Source organism: Rosa rugosa, chromosome 1, assembly GCF_958449725.1.
Source record: "Rosa rugosa chromosome 1, drRosRugo1.1, whole genome shotgun sequence".
NCBI lineage: Eukaryota > Viridiplantae > Streptophyta > Magnoliopsida > Rosales > Rosaceae > Rosa > Rosa rugosa.
In genome coordinates, this window is record NC_084820.1 from 46,572,183 (window position 1) to 46,588,441 (window position 16,259).

At 36.2% G+C, this 16,259-nt stretch overlaps 3 protein-coding genes across 7 annotated transcripts; 2 read left to right on the forward strand and 1 right to left on the reverse strand.

Annotated features, from left to right (window-relative positions):
* Positions 1-2,660: 2,660 nt before the first annotated feature.
* On the forward strand, positions 2,661-4,989 carry LOC133739007 (uncharacterized). Its single transcript, XM_062166718.1, has 3 exons — positions 2,661-2,918; positions 3,652-3,880; positions 4,504-4,989. The coding sequence occupies exons 1-3, from the start codon at positions 2,827-2,829 to the stop codon at positions 4,768-4,770; spliced, it is 588 nt and encodes a 195-aa protein (XP_062022702.1). The 5' UTR covers positions 2,661-2,826; the 3' UTR covers positions 4,771-4,989.
* Positions 4,990-6,398: 1,409 nt separating this feature from the next.
* LOC133725133 (uncharacterized) lies at positions 6,399-9,801 on the forward strand. Its single transcript, XM_062152263.1, has 3 exons — positions 6,399-7,564; positions 8,271-8,544; positions 9,630-9,801. The coding sequence occupies exons 1-3, from the start codon at positions 6,881-6,883 to the stop codon at positions 9,683-9,685; spliced, it is 1,014 nt and encodes a 337-aa protein (XP_062008247.1). The 5' UTR covers positions 6,399-6,880; the 3' UTR covers positions 9,686-9,801.
* A 3,860-nt stretch (positions 9,802-13,661) lies between these two features.
* LOC133739016 (uncharacterized) lies at positions 13,662-15,866 on the reverse strand. 5 transcript variants are annotated; one of them, XM_062166727.1, is made up of 2 exons: positions 14,889-15,866; positions 13,662-14,154 (listed from the first exon to the last, which is right to left on the reverse strand). In XM_062166727.1, exons 1-2 carry the CDS (start codon positions 15,526-15,528, stop codon positions 13,973-13,975), a joined length of 822 nt encoding a protein of 273 aa, XP_062022711.1. In that variant the 5' UTR covers positions 15,529-15,866; the 3' UTR covers positions 13,662-13,972. The 5 variants fall into 5 exon arrangements, with proteins under 5 accessions (XP_062022711.1, XP_062022736.1, XP_062022729.1 ...); XM_062166752.1 differs by having other exon boundaries at positions 14,069-14,190; XM_062166745.1 differs by having other exon boundaries at positions 14,087-14,223.
* Positions 15,867-16,259: the final 393 nt, after the last annotated feature.

Below are 16,259 nucleotides of genomic sequence, written 5' to 3' on the forward strand. Positions count from 1 at the left end.
AAAATTAAAGAAACAAACAAACAAAATATAAGTTGAAAAGCAAAAATAATATAACCTAGGATTTTAGAATCAACCACTAACAATCCTATTTATGTTTCGATGCAATCAATAGATTCATTTGTTTCTCTAGATGATAATTCCCATATCTAAGTCCTTCTCAGGTACTCTAGACCATAGTTTTCCTTAAGTGTATGATGCTCTCCCTCTCAGGTAAAAGATCTTATAACCTAGCTATGTAGTCTATCCTTCTCAGGTATAAATTTAACATGCATGGATTCATTACGTTATAGAAAACAAGAGAATCAAGCAAACCGTTATTCTTTCTCAAGTTATGTAATTTACCACAATTAATCACAAGAAGCTGATCAAATTATATTGCATCTCTGCTTCAAATTTGTCTTCCAATTACTAAATGCAAAGCCCTAAGGTGATCAATCAAAAAACTTAAACATAAAGCATCAATTCAAATAGTGATTAAGCTTTCATCATAAAGAAACTATAAATCCATAAATATAACATCAAAGTACATAAACAATAATGATAGGGCATCATCCTAACCCTAGAAAAGGTTTAGCAAAATATATCTAAATAAAACATAGGAAAAACATAAAAATAATGTAAAGGGAAAAGAAGGGGAAAATAGATGAGTCGTCTCTACTCCTTCGGCGTCTACATTGTGCTCCCAAGACTCCTCCTCTTATGAAATTTGTGCTCTCTTATATAGAGAAGATTTCTACACATCTTTGGCTTCAAGTTTCCTTGTAAGGCTTGGATTAAAATTCTTTTCTTGATTTGGTATCAAAAAATCTTGAAATATCTCTTGTAGAAGTAGGAATACATGTGTTCTTTGCATCCTCATCTAAATCTTTGCCCTTGAAACACTAGGATTGATGATCTCGTGCCACGGAACTTGAGTTCTCCACAAACGTTTGTAAAATCCCGAGCAGGTTTCCTGTTCGACCTATCTTCACTCAAACAATCATAACTTTCTCTAAAGTGTCGAAATTGAGATTCGGAAAATTCTACATAAAGTAGACATCCGTAGCTTTCAATGCATATAGAGCTCATTGTCTGATTCGATCTGGTACGTTCCCAGTAATTCGGAGAAGTTGTATGTTCTACACTAGCAGATTCTAGGACTTGGGATTGCACATTGCCTTCAATCCTAGTTAGCTCATTCTAGTTTCTTTTCTTCTTTCTATGAAACAAACCTACAAAAACACTAAAAGATGTAAATGAATCATAAATAAGGAGGACTAAACATAAAAATAAAGATTAAGAGGCATAGAAATATAGAAAAATATGAGCACATCACTATCCCCTCTCATGTAGGTCAATCCGCCGCCGAAGATGCCCAAATTTGCTGAAGAACTGCTAGAAAAACGCAAAGCTTTTGGCCTCTGCTTCGTCGCCGTCTGTAGTCGATTGGTCACTCCAAAGCCACGGGTCGCCTCGTGCCGCCAAGGCGGTTCAATGGCCACCGGTTCGCCAACCTGAGATTGTCAGAATCGGAAGCCGAAGTTGGGTCGGTTCTCGACGTAGCTAGATCGTGGAATCGGTCGGAGACGCTGATGTCTCTCGAACAATCTGAATGAGTATGTTCATTAATCACAAATGAAGTGAATGAGCATGTTCATCCCATCCCCAGTAGCATCATAATTGTAAAAGATGTTACATAAAGGAAGTGTTCACCTAATGATAGCTATAGAAAGGATTGGATTGACCACCAAACCATGGCATTGGGTTTCTTTCTCAAAAAAAAAAAAAAAAAAAAACCATGGCATTGGGTTTCCTACAAACACAAACTACTAACGATCCTCAATTGCCTTAACAAGTATTTATTGACTAACGACAATTTCAATGTTGCTTGTGGTGTTTCAAATATTGATTAAAGAAGAAGAAAAAATAAAGCTAGATATGGGCTTTCATACCCAATTTTTGTTTCTGGGATTTTCAAATGATTATAGGTTCGTTTTGACGATGAATTATGTAATTGAGAAAGAAGTTTCGTATAGGCTTTTGGGTTCATTCGTTTCAAGATAAAAAGTTCAAAGATTAGCAAATTAAGTTTATGAGTTTGCTGTTGTGGTTTAGGGAATGTGGTTCGGTGCGGTGAGTGGTCGTTTGACTCATTTCCCCTAAAATATAAAATGATGCTAACATGCAAGCTGCTAATTTGGTGCAATTTTAAACATCAACATGGAGATGTAGTTTGGTTTCAAAGGATATGTCAATGGTTCAGGACAATTAGTCGGTGTTCAAGCAGGAATGCGATCCTTACTTATAGAATTTCGTTGTTACGCCAATTTAGCATCTCTGTTTAGAGAATGCTATGTCACATATTGTGTAAACTTCGGTCTTAATATATTATTATAATCTAAAACTAAAAAAGAAAAAAAAAACATTTTTACCTGTTTTTTCTGTTGGATATATATTTATATAAATTATTGTTCTGGTGTATTTTTTTTTTGTTGGGAGGTGATACATACACTCCATTAGTTTTTCAAAAATTACTATCCAACCTCTCTTTTGTATTCTATTTAACCACTAAAAGAGAGTGTGAGTAGTAATTCAAAATACAAAATGGAGTGTGAATATCACCTATATTGATAGGTAAAAGAGGTAACCATAGTGAAAAGAAAATAAAAGTTACCTCACATATGATTCGTGCAGTTGTGCTGCAAAAGAAGAAGAAGAAGAAGAAAAATTTTCAGTAGTGCCCCCGCGATAGCTTTCCGGGACCGCTCCGCCGCTTTCCGTCTACCTTTTCCCCCACTAGGCCCCGCCCTCTCTCTCTCTCTCTCTCTCTCTGAAAACCCATTTGCCATGGCCTCTTCAAGGAAATGGGCAACCACCATATCCTTCGCTGCTTCGTGTATCTATTTCACTGTCATCATCATTCAGATTCCTCTTTTCAGGTAAATCCCACCTTTTTGTCTTCTTTTCTCTTAATTGTCATCATTACACACCAATCTAATACACATTTTTATGCAATAAGCAAACCCAAATGCGCCTACATTCCTTTCCCAAATCCCATTTTCCAGGTCTCCGTAATGGGTTTACATTTTGATGAAACTGAACTGATATATATATGTAAATGTATGTAGTGCTCAGTTTGCTTTGCAAAGACCAGATGTGGGTTTTGTTCTGATTGGCCAAATTGTGCGAGCTGAGCTCATTTCTTTGTTATGATACAGGCCAAAGTGCTTTGTTTCCATTTGTGAGATCTGGGTTATACTCATTTTTTAAATTTATTGGTGCCATATGTGCTGTATGTGGTCAAATTAGCAGCTACTGAGAAATGATTTTAAAAGAGAAATTAAACTAGCTCCTGTTTTTTTTATTACTCAAGTGGGAACAGTACCATGTGCCCTTTTAAGTGCTTATATGGCAAATGTTGTTCTGCTTGCTAAGAATAAATTGGGTTAAAAGTGTGAGCATTGAGCACACATAAGTTGGTACCCAATGTTTAGTGGTCTATTTTGGTGGTTGTGGTATATTACTCATGCCAGCAGATTCTTCCTGCTTATTTCAGAAAGAACCAACAAAATGTAACAGACAAAGAATTGCCAATTTCATTTCCTGAAACTATGCTAGGCATTTACTATATTTCTTTATCAGAGTAAACATATTTATTTTCTATGTTTCCAGTGTCCCGTGTAGATCTGGAACATGTACATCACCAATAGCAGTCACAGCCCCTCAGCTGATGGCATGTGATCTGTTTCCTTTAGTTGCAATAAAAGCACTAGTCTACCCAGGTGCCATTGCAAATGCATTGGTGAAAAATGAAGCAATTCCAAGCTATAGTAACTTGAAGTTACATAACCCCTCTGCTGTAAAGGCAGCTGATGCAATTGCTGATCTCCAGCGCCTAGAGGTTAGTACGTTTATAACATTTCTCTCAACTGGATGTGATGTTGCTGAAAACTCTATTGTATCTGCTTTTCAGTACATAACTCTCACATTGAGCTTTCTAAGTCTTAGACTTGGTACATAAAATCTAAAGTGTTTCTAATCATTGTTAATTGGCTTTGAGTTTGCTATGCCAACCTTAACATAGTAACATCTGCCTGTCATGCCCAGCGTTCCGTGTCTGTGTATTAAATTCTTTGTCCTTCTCCACTCATGGCCTATTAGTTTTGAGTTTGGTGTTCCAACTTTTAACTTTTGATTAAATGACGTGCTAAAATTTGTAACAGGGTAACAATTTCAGCTCCACTGGTAATAAATTCTGAATTCTGAAGTATTAGAAATTGTTTCCAGTCCATTCTATCTATCATTCATCCTCTCTTCCTTATCTCTTTGATATCTTTGATCTCCTTTCGTATGCTCTCTTCAACAAAAAGAAAATGGAAAAAAGAGATGTTATCAACTGAACTTAAGAACAAAGTGAGTTATGGAGCATGCTGAATGAAACGGAAAAAAGAAGTGAGAGAGAGATAAAGTGCATGAACATTGCTTAAAGTCTGTAGTACTTGTTCTCACTCTGGCTTGCACCAGGTTCTGGTTGGAAGCTACCTGTCAGTCGCTGGAGCATTCTGTGGACTTATAAAACCATGGAGAATGAGCTTCTATGGAGTGCTTCTTATCCTATGGGGCCTTGTCAAGGAAATTATATTGAGCAAATCAGCTAGTCCAAATCTTATATACATCCACCCAGCAATGTCAATTGCCGTCTGTTCTGCCTTCTTGTCTCTAGCTAAGGATGTAAGGAGGATAATTCGAAGTTGCAGAGGTCTTCAGATTGTAAAAGAAAAACGTTTATGAGTACATGACGTCTTCAGAAATCATTAGTTTGTTTCGAACTCTTTTGACTAATTGTGTTTGAGGAAAGAAACCAATTTTGATGTAAAAAGTTCATCTTTCTTTACTCTAGTTCAAGAGAAAGGAACAGATCTACTCCTGTGATGCTAGCAAAACCAGTATTGTCGTTGAACTGACTGCATTTAGAGAGGAATTTTAATGGAGAGTTTTCTAAAGCTATTGGTTTAATATGCTGAGTAATCTATTACTAACATGTTTGCTTAACTTGGTGATCGTGCTTTCAATTTTCTTTGAATTTATAATTGCATTACATGTGTACTACTGCAGCTTCTGGGTTCCTCTTCTTTTCTTTTTGAACTATGACTATTCCTTATTGGAAAGGGAACAGAAATTATATATAATCTGGATTTTCCTCAGCTCAGTCTTTTTAAAATGGGTTACCCGGAGGTGAAGGAGTCTTAAGAGTTCTATGTAGGAAATGAGAAGTCACTGGTTTTCTTTTACGTATTTGTTTTGTATGAATCACTAGGTACAGATTACAGTTCACGCAGCATAAAGCCAAATCATATGGAAAACTTCTTTCTTGTTGGTTTTGGTTGTTTTCGAAGGCATAAACCATTATTTGAAGCAGAGCACAAATTGATACTTCTCTGGTTTTGTTGTCCGTTTTTCTTTGCTTTCTATTGTCTTAATGTCTGAACTATTATGACCTTGTAGGCTTACTGCTGGATTATTTTGTAATTCTATTTGAGATGCTTTTATTCTCAGTGGTCATTCGGTAGCATGCTTTCATTCTCAGTGGTCATTCGGTAGCATGCTTTCATTCTCACCTTACTTTTGCTTGCTCAGTCTTCTCTGTGATTTGTCCTACTTTGATCTTTGAGTGATTGATTTAGCGGGTTTTTGATTCCGCCGCAAAAATCCATTTTCTTTAACCGGCTGGCATGATCATGATGGATATGCATTAAGCTAGTTGAAACCAAACCCGCATAAAAAACCCCAAGTTTTCAAAGTGAAATTATTTCCAAAATTTACTGGATTTTTTCTCAGTGCTGTTGTAATTCAAGTAGTCCTTTTCCAATTCTCACTTGCACAGGAAGGTGAGTACATGTGGCCTCACTCATGCTCCATGATATGAAAATGTGGACCATATGCTGCTTGGCATCACTATATGTACATGGTTTTTGTGGATAAACTCACATGGAGGGTTCAAATACACAATCATATGCACATGACATCATCTGTAACTCTGGAACAACTTTGCAAAATCATATGTCATCCAGACATTGACTCCCCACCTTACTGTTAATTTTGTTGTTGTTATTAGTTGGTGTGATTCTTCTTTAAGATAGAAATTAAATAGAGTACTATGCCTCCAAGTTTATAACAGGGTAAGGACAGTCTAGGGTTTAGGTTATGAAAACACTCGAGCAATTAGTAAGGTAAAAAGAATCGAATTTTGACACCAGAATAAAGTGACCTCAGAAAGGATCCAATAAGGTGCAAATAATCCACATGCTGTTAATATTATTACAGTTAATTTGCATTCCTTTTCAAGTCCTGTTGGTCTGCTGGAACATGACAACATTTAGTGTCAAATTTGACACTATTTAGATCATTACAGGCACAAATATTTGTTCTCACTTCCTTGACTAATGGTCCATTGGTGAATTATATGTCTTTCTTGTAGGGCCATAAACTAAGACCATTAAGTGATTTATAATCCTCAAATCGTGAAAATTTCTACGCACTCACTCGCTTGCTCTACTTCTCCAGCTTTCTGATCGTGATTTTCATCTGTGTTCATGTTTTCTTCCTTGCATCTATCATAGAAATTAAGAATGATCTTGAGATTTCAGGTTTGGGGATTTGTGTAAGACTAGACAGGGAGAGTCTATGGATTTGGGAGTAATCTGTAGTTAAAGGATTGTATTTTGTTATGCTTGTTGACTGACGAAGCTGGGTTTCTGCACTGGACCCTCTGTGCAATTTTCATGTTACATGTTTATTTATTGAAAAATTTTATACTTTTTGGAGGCCAGTTGCAAAATTCAATAGTTTTTGCAGAGCTGTTTGCATGTAGGAGTGGTTTTGGTGTTGGTTTGATGGAAGTATGACAACTTCTTTCCACACTTTGAACTATCCTTTCCGCAAATTGGGCTTTGTAAATACACATAAAGCCCTCTACAAGACAAGGTGGAATCAGGGTTTAGCTCTAGCTCTATCCCCAGTTCTCTTACAAACTAGGAAGTTTCCAGAGTATAAGAAGAATTCGGGTTTGAGTACCGCCTGCAGCAATTCTTTTCTGGGTCTACCAAATACAATTGGTATAATTGGAGGGCAATCTGTCAATTCTACTGTTATTTTTCTGAAAAAACTAGTTCAGTGGAGTAAGAATGGAGAAAGTTGCCCTCCTTTTATTCTATGCTCTGATCCTGTGTTAAATAAAGAGCTGTTATTGACACAGAGAAGCTCCTTACCTTGGCTTGACAGTAAAAATAAACGGACTAAACTTGATCCTACTTCAGTTGTGGAGAATCTGAGGAGTAAGAGGATTTATCTTGAAAATTCTGGTGCTCGTTGCATAGTAATGCCTTGTCATATTTCACATTCTTGGCATAATGAAATATCTGATGGATGTTCTGTTCCTTTCCTCCATATGGGTGAGTGTGTTGCCAAGGGGCTCAAGGAAGCAAAGTTGAAGCCACTTGAAGCCAGGAGTCCTTTGCGGATTGGAGTGCTTGCCACTAATGCAACTTTGACAGCAGGATTCTATCAGGAGAAACTGAAAAGGGAGGTAATCTTCTGTTGAAGCTTTTGTTTCAGGTTATGTAGTGTTGTAGGCATAAATTAGTATCTAGTCCCCATATGTTTGTTAACTGAACTATGTTGAACAATACTGATGCAGAAGAAAATCTCAAGGTCATGAATAAATTTTAGATTTAAGGGAACTGGATATCCAACTTATTCTGTGTTACATCAGAAAATGAATGTGTTTCTTAGTTCCTCATTAAAATTTCATTGTGTTCACTAGTCCACTCACTCACACATACAAATTCTTCTGGTTGACAGCAAGCATGGTTCAGATTTATATCATTTCTCAGATACCTTAGATTGAAATGAAAAGACTTAGATTCCAGTTTTACATTGCATAGATGTTTTTGGTTACATCGCATAGCATTTTCAATAATGCAAACTTACACAACTTAACCAAGTCCTTGTGCTTGGGTAGATTACTTCCTTTGGGGGATTTTCACTATAGATTAACATGTCCCGCTCTATTAATATCTTTTTAGTTGGTGGTAACTTCATACAATTGCATTCTTTCCTGCCTGCTAAATATGAATTCCTTGGTGCACTAAAGTTGCAATCATGAGGCTTATAAGTTATAACTGAATACTATTAGCCTTGATTTATTTGTTACTGTGACACCTGGTTAGGGTATTCATACTAGCACTCGTTTTGTGACCAGAAAATATTACTCATTTTGATTGCAATTGCAGGGATTTGAGGTTGTGTTGCCAGATAAAGCGACCATGGAACACACTGTCATCCCTGCTATTGAAGCTTTTAATAGAAAAGACATAGAGGGGTCACAAAATCTTTTGAGGATTGCAATCCAGGTTCTCCTGGTGAGGGCTGTGAACTCTGTGATTCTTGCCTTTGATGATATGCATGATCTTCTTCCCCGAGATGATCCTCTTATTAAGAAATGCATTGACCCTATGGATGCATTGGCCTGGTCAACCATAAAATGGGCTACATCTGCTGAAAAAGGTACATGAAAATACAGTTCCTCGGGAATCTAAATCTGTATATCTATCATAAGACCTCCATTCTTAAAAATTGTATTATGTCAGGGAAATGTGTGTAGAATACTTTCCCCTGTATTCAATTGCTTATTTATTTATTCATATATTTATTTATTGCCAATTTAAGAAGCGTAGTGAGGAAAGAACTTCAGTAGAACTACCTCATTTTCCCCTGTATTCAATTGCTTATTTATTTATTCATATATTTATGTCATAGAAAATCATAATCTATCAACCATGGGTTTGGTGAAACATGGTATTTGACCACATTGCTGCAAGACAATATTGAGATTTGAGTATCCTTCATTTAGGTTATGTGGTATTCATGCTAGCTAGAAGAAATACCTAGAAAAATCCAGCATCTATTTTAGCCTCAATACTTTTAGTTTGACTCCAGAAATTCTTAATTCTATTTCGAGGATCAAAGAATGTCTTCCATATTCTAATGGGTACTTAGGTTTGCCCAGTATTGAGGTCTTAGAAAATCATGATATGTCACAGACTAAACTACGAGTAATGGCGAAAGCAACGAAAGTATTCTTAGGAGGGAGACATTTCCTTATGATCGTTGCCTTTGCTATCCTAGGTTTCCTTATGTCCTCTTTTCAATCTCCTCAAAGCTTTTGTCAGAAAGTCCAGTCTGTTATAGGCTTATAGCTCAGTTATGCTGGTTTCAGAAATGGTGAAGAAGGCAGGTTTCACAAGGGAAGCTAAACTATATCAACCTACCTTAAATACAAGGATGCTATGTAATTTAGTGATGTTGTAGAATTTAACAAAGCACTCTTGGTCAAGCTAGGGCCTTATGGGTGAAATTCCTAAAGGGATTTATACTTTTCACTGTCAAACTTTCCGAGGAAAACAAAAGCTCTAGAGCCTCTTTGCTTAGAGCAGTAGTGTCCTTGAAAAAAGAGATCCCATAGAGCATGGACTAGTGGCAGGTTTTGTTTCTTAGAAACATTAGATCATGGAATCTCACTCCCATCAAACATAATAACATATCATGTGCAATGTAGAAGCTTTTGCAATTGAGCCTATTGATTCCTGTAGGAACTATAAAGAAGAAAGACAGAGTAGCTGAGTCTCTGGAGAACAGACAGCGTTAAATCCCAAACCTTCAGAAGGAACTAGCCTCAGCTATGGCAATCATTCCAGCTTCATAACATTGAAATAAGCAGTAAACAGATAATAAATCTTATTGGCATACGACATATAGTACTTCTGTACAAGTAATATATTTCAAGTTTTATATCATGTACGCATAATACTCTATGGATTCTTATCAACCGATCGGAATACAAGATTCTGGGTAGTATTTAAAGCATTGGATGGAACAAAATGTCTAGTACAGCTTATTTGATTCCAAATGCACATGCAACTCCTTTTCTTGCAAGCAAGTAAAAAGATAGAACTAGCAATCAATGATTTTTGCAACTGTTGTAGCAGGTTCCAAAGTAGTTTTCCACATCAGATATACCTGCCACACAAGAAACAGCCACAATGAAATTTGGATGAAACTATATTGCAAAGGAAAAGTTTAAGTACGTAGCTTCTATTAGATACTCAGCTGAAGTAATCTGACATTAGGGCTTAACAGTCCCACACACATGTGACCCCTCTTTTTTGTGGTCATATGTATGAAACAAAGAAAAATAAATGGCCTCTTTTTGAGCGTCTACAAGTTCTTAGATGTCACATCTCGAATTTTTAGATTTTGGTCTCTAAATCTCTACTCTATAAGATTAACGGGTATTATCCAATACTCTATAGACTTCTCATCAGTGTCAAACTAGAGCTCAATTAAACATAAAAACAAGTACACGACATTTAAGTGAGAGAGATATGGAGTTAGGATTGGCTAGATAGGAAACTTACTGGTTGCAAAGTGCTTAAGGACTTTGTGTAACCAAATGTACTATAATATTGTTAATTTCTCATATAAGCAATTGGTTTAGAGTTGTGGGCCTTTTGATTGATGTTACCTCTGCTGGTAATTGGGCATATATATTATAGAAAGTGAAAATTTAATTGGCTTTTGATCTACTATTTTAGTTACATTACTCTTGTCATCTGATCAAAGCATAGGGCATTTTGTGATTGCTTGACCATCTGGAGGAAAGAAGGGTGGTTATACTGGTTCAAATTGTAATAACAGAGGTCAGTGATAGTGGTGTTCACAGTGATTGACTAAAGAATTTATGCTAAATCACCCCTAAATAACCGAGTTTTTTTTTTTTTTTTAAAAGATGATTAAATGATTTCACTCCTACCCCCATGGTAACTCGAACCCAAGACCTGGATCACCCCTAAATAACGGAGTTACTATAGTTCAATTTTATCTAAAAATAACTCCACCAATACTCTCAAAACTCATCTATCGATATGACAATCACCACCCAACTTCCCCACACATTTCTGTATATCAGAAAGTCACACACGCGTCAAGGTGCATAGAGTCAAGTGAAGATTTGTTCAACAAAAGAAAGAGGGACAATTATTAGGTTCACCCCTTAGGTGAATGAGCATATTCACCCTCTCTTGCGATTAAGGCATAATAACTTTATAATTTTCTAATCCGACCATTCATGTTGTATAAGTGTATAACGTAATACAAAGATTAGCTAAGTAAAAGTATGTTAATCGACGAGTTCTTAAACTTGAGAATTGTTCAAGAACTCGAAGATTTGTTCAACAAAAGAAAGAGTCAAGTGAAGAGTATTCCACTACCATAAAATAACGACCAATAAATATGGTAGCTCTTATTCTTTGCATCGTCTACATTAGCATTTTCAAAAAATATTACATCGCTTAGATTTATCCTTGCAATGCATGCATTATTCGTTCTGTTGCTCTTCAGATTTCAGGCCTAGAGAAATCTATATTCAAGGTAATAATGTAATATGTTTGTCTTCTACTTGAAATCGCTTTTTGCTCACACATCGCACTCTTTTTTTTTCTTTTTCTTTTTTTAATTTGTTGCAGGAAATCTAATATTTATGTGTCTAGTTCAAACAAGGTTACTTAGCCTAACTGTATTCTCGTAGATATCCTATTTATGAATATTAGCATTTCTCCACACATGCTCGATATGCAAGTTATTTTTTTTTTCTTCAGAAAATAAAAAAGAAAAGAGTTGGTTATTGCAGACAAAAGATTATGGGAGAGAGAAAAGTGGGTTGTGGTTACTTTTAAAAAAAAAAAATTAATAAAAATATATTTTGTAAATGTCTTAATTATCCTTGTGATTTAATTAATTCTCAAAATTTATTAATCTTTTAGGGTCAATTCTGTTAAAATTTTAAATTTTGGCTAACAAAGACTCTTCTCTTACTATTATTGATTCATTCTTTGCTTGTACTCCAAGAATATTGTACTTGGAATCCTCTATATATAGAGGCCCTCTATTATGAATGAATAACACAACAATAATCGCCTGAATGACTATGTATTTCACGTACGAAGATCTCTGTCGTATCGTGGAAATGAGAGCGGAAGATAAAAATAAAAGAAAGGCAAAGGCAACAGCACCATCCCCCTCTGTCAACCCACCGTCTGCTGTGAAGCCATGAATGATGCTTCAGATTATGGAATCGAGAAGTCTGTGCAGAGATGATTAGTTAGTGTGTGTTTTAATTTGCTGCTTAATTTTACACATCGTAAATTTTGTTGATTCAAGCATGCTTTGTGAATTTTATTGGGGAAAAAAAAACCAAAGAACAGAGTACAACATGGTTTTACAGCCATGAAGAATAGCTAGGCATATATATTCTAGCAAAAGAAAGTAACTTGGAGGAGAGCACATCAAAGAAAACAAACTCAGCTCAAAGGCATTTCCTACTTGGAAGCAATTAATAATACTATTAGCCGCTGAAAGTGACATTTTGGAGCGCAAGAAATACTTGACGGCTTGAGGCCATAATCGAGGACACTAGTTCATCTCACACTTGACCAAGACATGGTTCCAAACAGCAGCGGATTAAGGGCACCCAAAAATTAAGTGAAATAAGCAATTCTGTCTAGAGTCAGAGTACCCAACTTCCCCTTAATGGCCAACCACATAATGAAGCTCATTCTAGGAATGTTTAGGCAAAAGTTAAAACTAACCAAGCAGAAGCAGCATTATACGATTCACAACTTGCTATCAAATAACTGCAAAGTTAGCACTTCAACCCCATCTGCAGCTTTGAGTTTTACTATTTATATTTAAGCATGGATATTACCTCCCCTTTCCCCTCTCAAACAAATTGAAATGATTGAAGTTTTTCTATTTGGGTCTAATTCCTATTACTTTGGCTGGATTATTTGTAACTGCATATTTACAATACACATACGTGGTAGCTGTAATACCACAAAACCTACAGTATTTAGAATACTAATCATCCATCTGAAAATATCCACAGTATATAGAATACATACCCATGAGATAACTGTATCCCTTCCGAATGCTAAAATCAAGCCCTGTTTCGTTATGCAGACCCGAATCTACAGGCAATATCTGCAACCATGAGCAACAAATGCCCTGTATTTGCAGCTTTTAGTGCTACTTCGTCAAAGAGAAGACATGCTATTTGCTACAAATAGCATGTCTGCTGACCTTTCTATTCCAACCATGAAAAATTACAAGTGGAGTAAAACATTAAAGTAGAGATAGATCATGTATTGGCTGTAAGACAATAGTAGGAACTGCTCCGGTTGTATGTTATGCTACCAGCTACCCTTGAGCAAAAGAAGTAACAAGCATTACACATTTTTTATTGACAGTATCCACAATCAATAGTCCCAGACTCCCAGCTACCTTGAGCAAAAGAAGCAGTACGCATAACAAGTTTACACATTTTTTGTTCACATCAACCACAATAAATAGTCGGAAGAGGAGCATAACATTGTGAATGCTGGCATACTCATAAGGTGAATTAGAGAAGCCGCATGCAACAATGCAAACGCGCACGCGCGCACACACACAGAAGCTTATATTAAGGACCATTCTTATAGGTACCAAATAGGATGTTGTGGAACTAATGAGATTTCTAAGAATTTGCACAAACATAATTTTGCCACATTAACCATTCACAAAGCATCTAGTAAAAGGAAACCATACACTTTGCCAATTGAACAAAATTCAGAAAAAATATATTCCACATCCCTTTTTGTACAAAATTCAGAAAAAAGATATTCCACTTTAATGTATTCTAGTGAAATATAATTTTCCTGATTCAGCAGAGCTGGCTTCCTATGAACCGTGTCCAGAATACCATGCCATGCCTTGAGAACAAAATCAGTCCCTTATCCATTCATCAAAACTAAGGTGTTAGAGGAAAACACCACACACTTAATATCCATAGAAGCAAACAGAGAAACAGAACCAATAAATCTTTTCCATGAAGTACTCAGACTCAGAATTCCATCTTCCTATGTACAAGAGGAATTTCTTCAATCCAATCAGCATAGATGCGACTCATTTTCTCAAGTTCATTCCAGTTGAAGTTGCCGTCCATAAATTGCAATTCCCTAGAAGTAGTAAAAGTCTTTAAATGTTTAGTCTCCATGGTAGTGTAGCCACAGAGCTTCCTGAGCACTGTAAAACCATGAGACATCTCACAATCTTAGTTCTCTGAGAATCATTGTACATCCCATAAGATTGAGTCTGTCTTTAAGCAAGTAAAGGGGCATTGAAGAATGGGAATAATCAGAAATTAAGGAATTACATATGTTCTAGATATCATGAACTGATACAAATTCATCATTTGACGTGACTAAACGATAATGGATGCAATCTTTCCAATGACAATATAAAATGTAGGTTTATGTACTAAAGTTCAGGGAACACAAAATGGATGCCAGTCCACAAAAAGTGATACATAACATATGGATCTTTTCTATAAATTTTCTACAACTAATGAACGTTGCTCTCCAAATCCCAAGTCCTGTAAGCAGTCCAGTCTATTGCCTGTATTGATGAAGTCATTTGATTAATGTCAAACAAGTTTTTCCACTTATTGATGCAAAACCAGAAGTTGTTTTATCTATCTAAAAAAAGGGGAAGTTCTTTTCATCTTTGTTTCCTTTTTTGGTTGAAAAAACCAGAAGTTCTATGTAACATAACCTATTCCCAGCTACCAGTCTTCTATATAAAATAAATGACTCATACCAAGGATGATATGACATCTAAATGTTCATAACAAAAGGTAACACCATCAAAACAACGTCATGCACATCAAAATATGCCGAGAGAAAATGATGCAATCATATTAAATAAGAACAATGAGCAAAGTGTTTTAGAACATATTAAACACAGAACTGTTCTATTACCGGCATGTCCATGAGCAAAGCTTCCACTAGCCATGCAGGTATTACTCAGCATCCCTCTCCCAGCTGCAACAGAGCTTTGCTGCCTAAAATGCCTGCCTCCACTCACTCCATTAGTGTCAACATCCAAACCCAGAGACCTCTTGCCCCCAAATTGCCCAGAGCCACTAATTTGAGACCCTTTAGACCCACTAGTCAAAATGATCACTGACTCATCTCTGATACTTTTCGGAATCACATGACGAAAGCGGCATTTCTCTCCATATGTGCATTTCCCCTCATTCAAGAACAACTTGCAAAGTCGAAGTTCATCACAAGTTCTGTGATGAGCATACTCAGTCCTACCCAACAAGCCCTTCTCATTTTCGGAACTACCCAAAGTGTTGCGGATTTCTTCTATGCCGTGAGCATAGAGACATGCCTCACCATAAGGGCAAAGACCCCGTTTGAAGTTGTTGCACAATCGGGTCTTGTAATGCAACCACTTATATCTTCTCTCAATAATCATCGAGTCTGACCCAACCTTAGAGACTCTGGGTTTCTTGAAAGCTTGGTGGTGTTGAATGTCCGATACTGCTTCGAATTCTTTACCATCTCTCGGAAATGGAGTGAAGAATTGGCAGGTTGATCGAAGATTACTCATGTTGGTACAACTTGAAGCTTAAACCAACTCAGAAGATTAAACTTTTTGGTGGAATATCAAACAACCCAGAAGCAAAATTATGGGGAGGGCCTGGTTAGAGCTGAAATCTAAGAAACCCAGATGCTGAAATGAGACCCATTCTCATTGTACAGGTGAAGATGATGAGTTGGGAATGGACTGGACTCCATGGAAGTATATATCAAGAAAACCCAGATGTAATTTGACCCAGAAACACGAGGATTTAGTGAAATGGGAAGGTAACGAAGGAAAGCTCTCTAACTATGCAATTGATATGAATTATGAAGAGACATTACGAGTCTCAGCAGAGAGTAAAAGAAGAAAACCCCTAAACCCCGAGTAGAGTGAGCGATCAATTTTATTGGTTTTTTCTTTCTAATTTCTTCTAGCTTGATTAGTTGATTGAAAATCGGCCAATTAGAACGCGCCACACTCGTGCCAATTTCTTTCATTGGCCTTTTTTTTTTTGTCTAATTTCTTCCAGCCCAATTTTTTTTTTTTTAAATTAACTGATAAATTTCAATTTTTTTATGCTGAAAAAAATAAAAATGAAAAACTAATTTTGTTCTTATTATTGTTGTACTTTGATGTCCTTAGAAAATATAAGTTATTTTCATATAGCTATTCATTAGAATGATTAGATCAAGAATACTTTTGAATTTTTAAAAATTTAACCATCAATTAATTTCTCCGTTGCGTTGGGTGTTCATAAA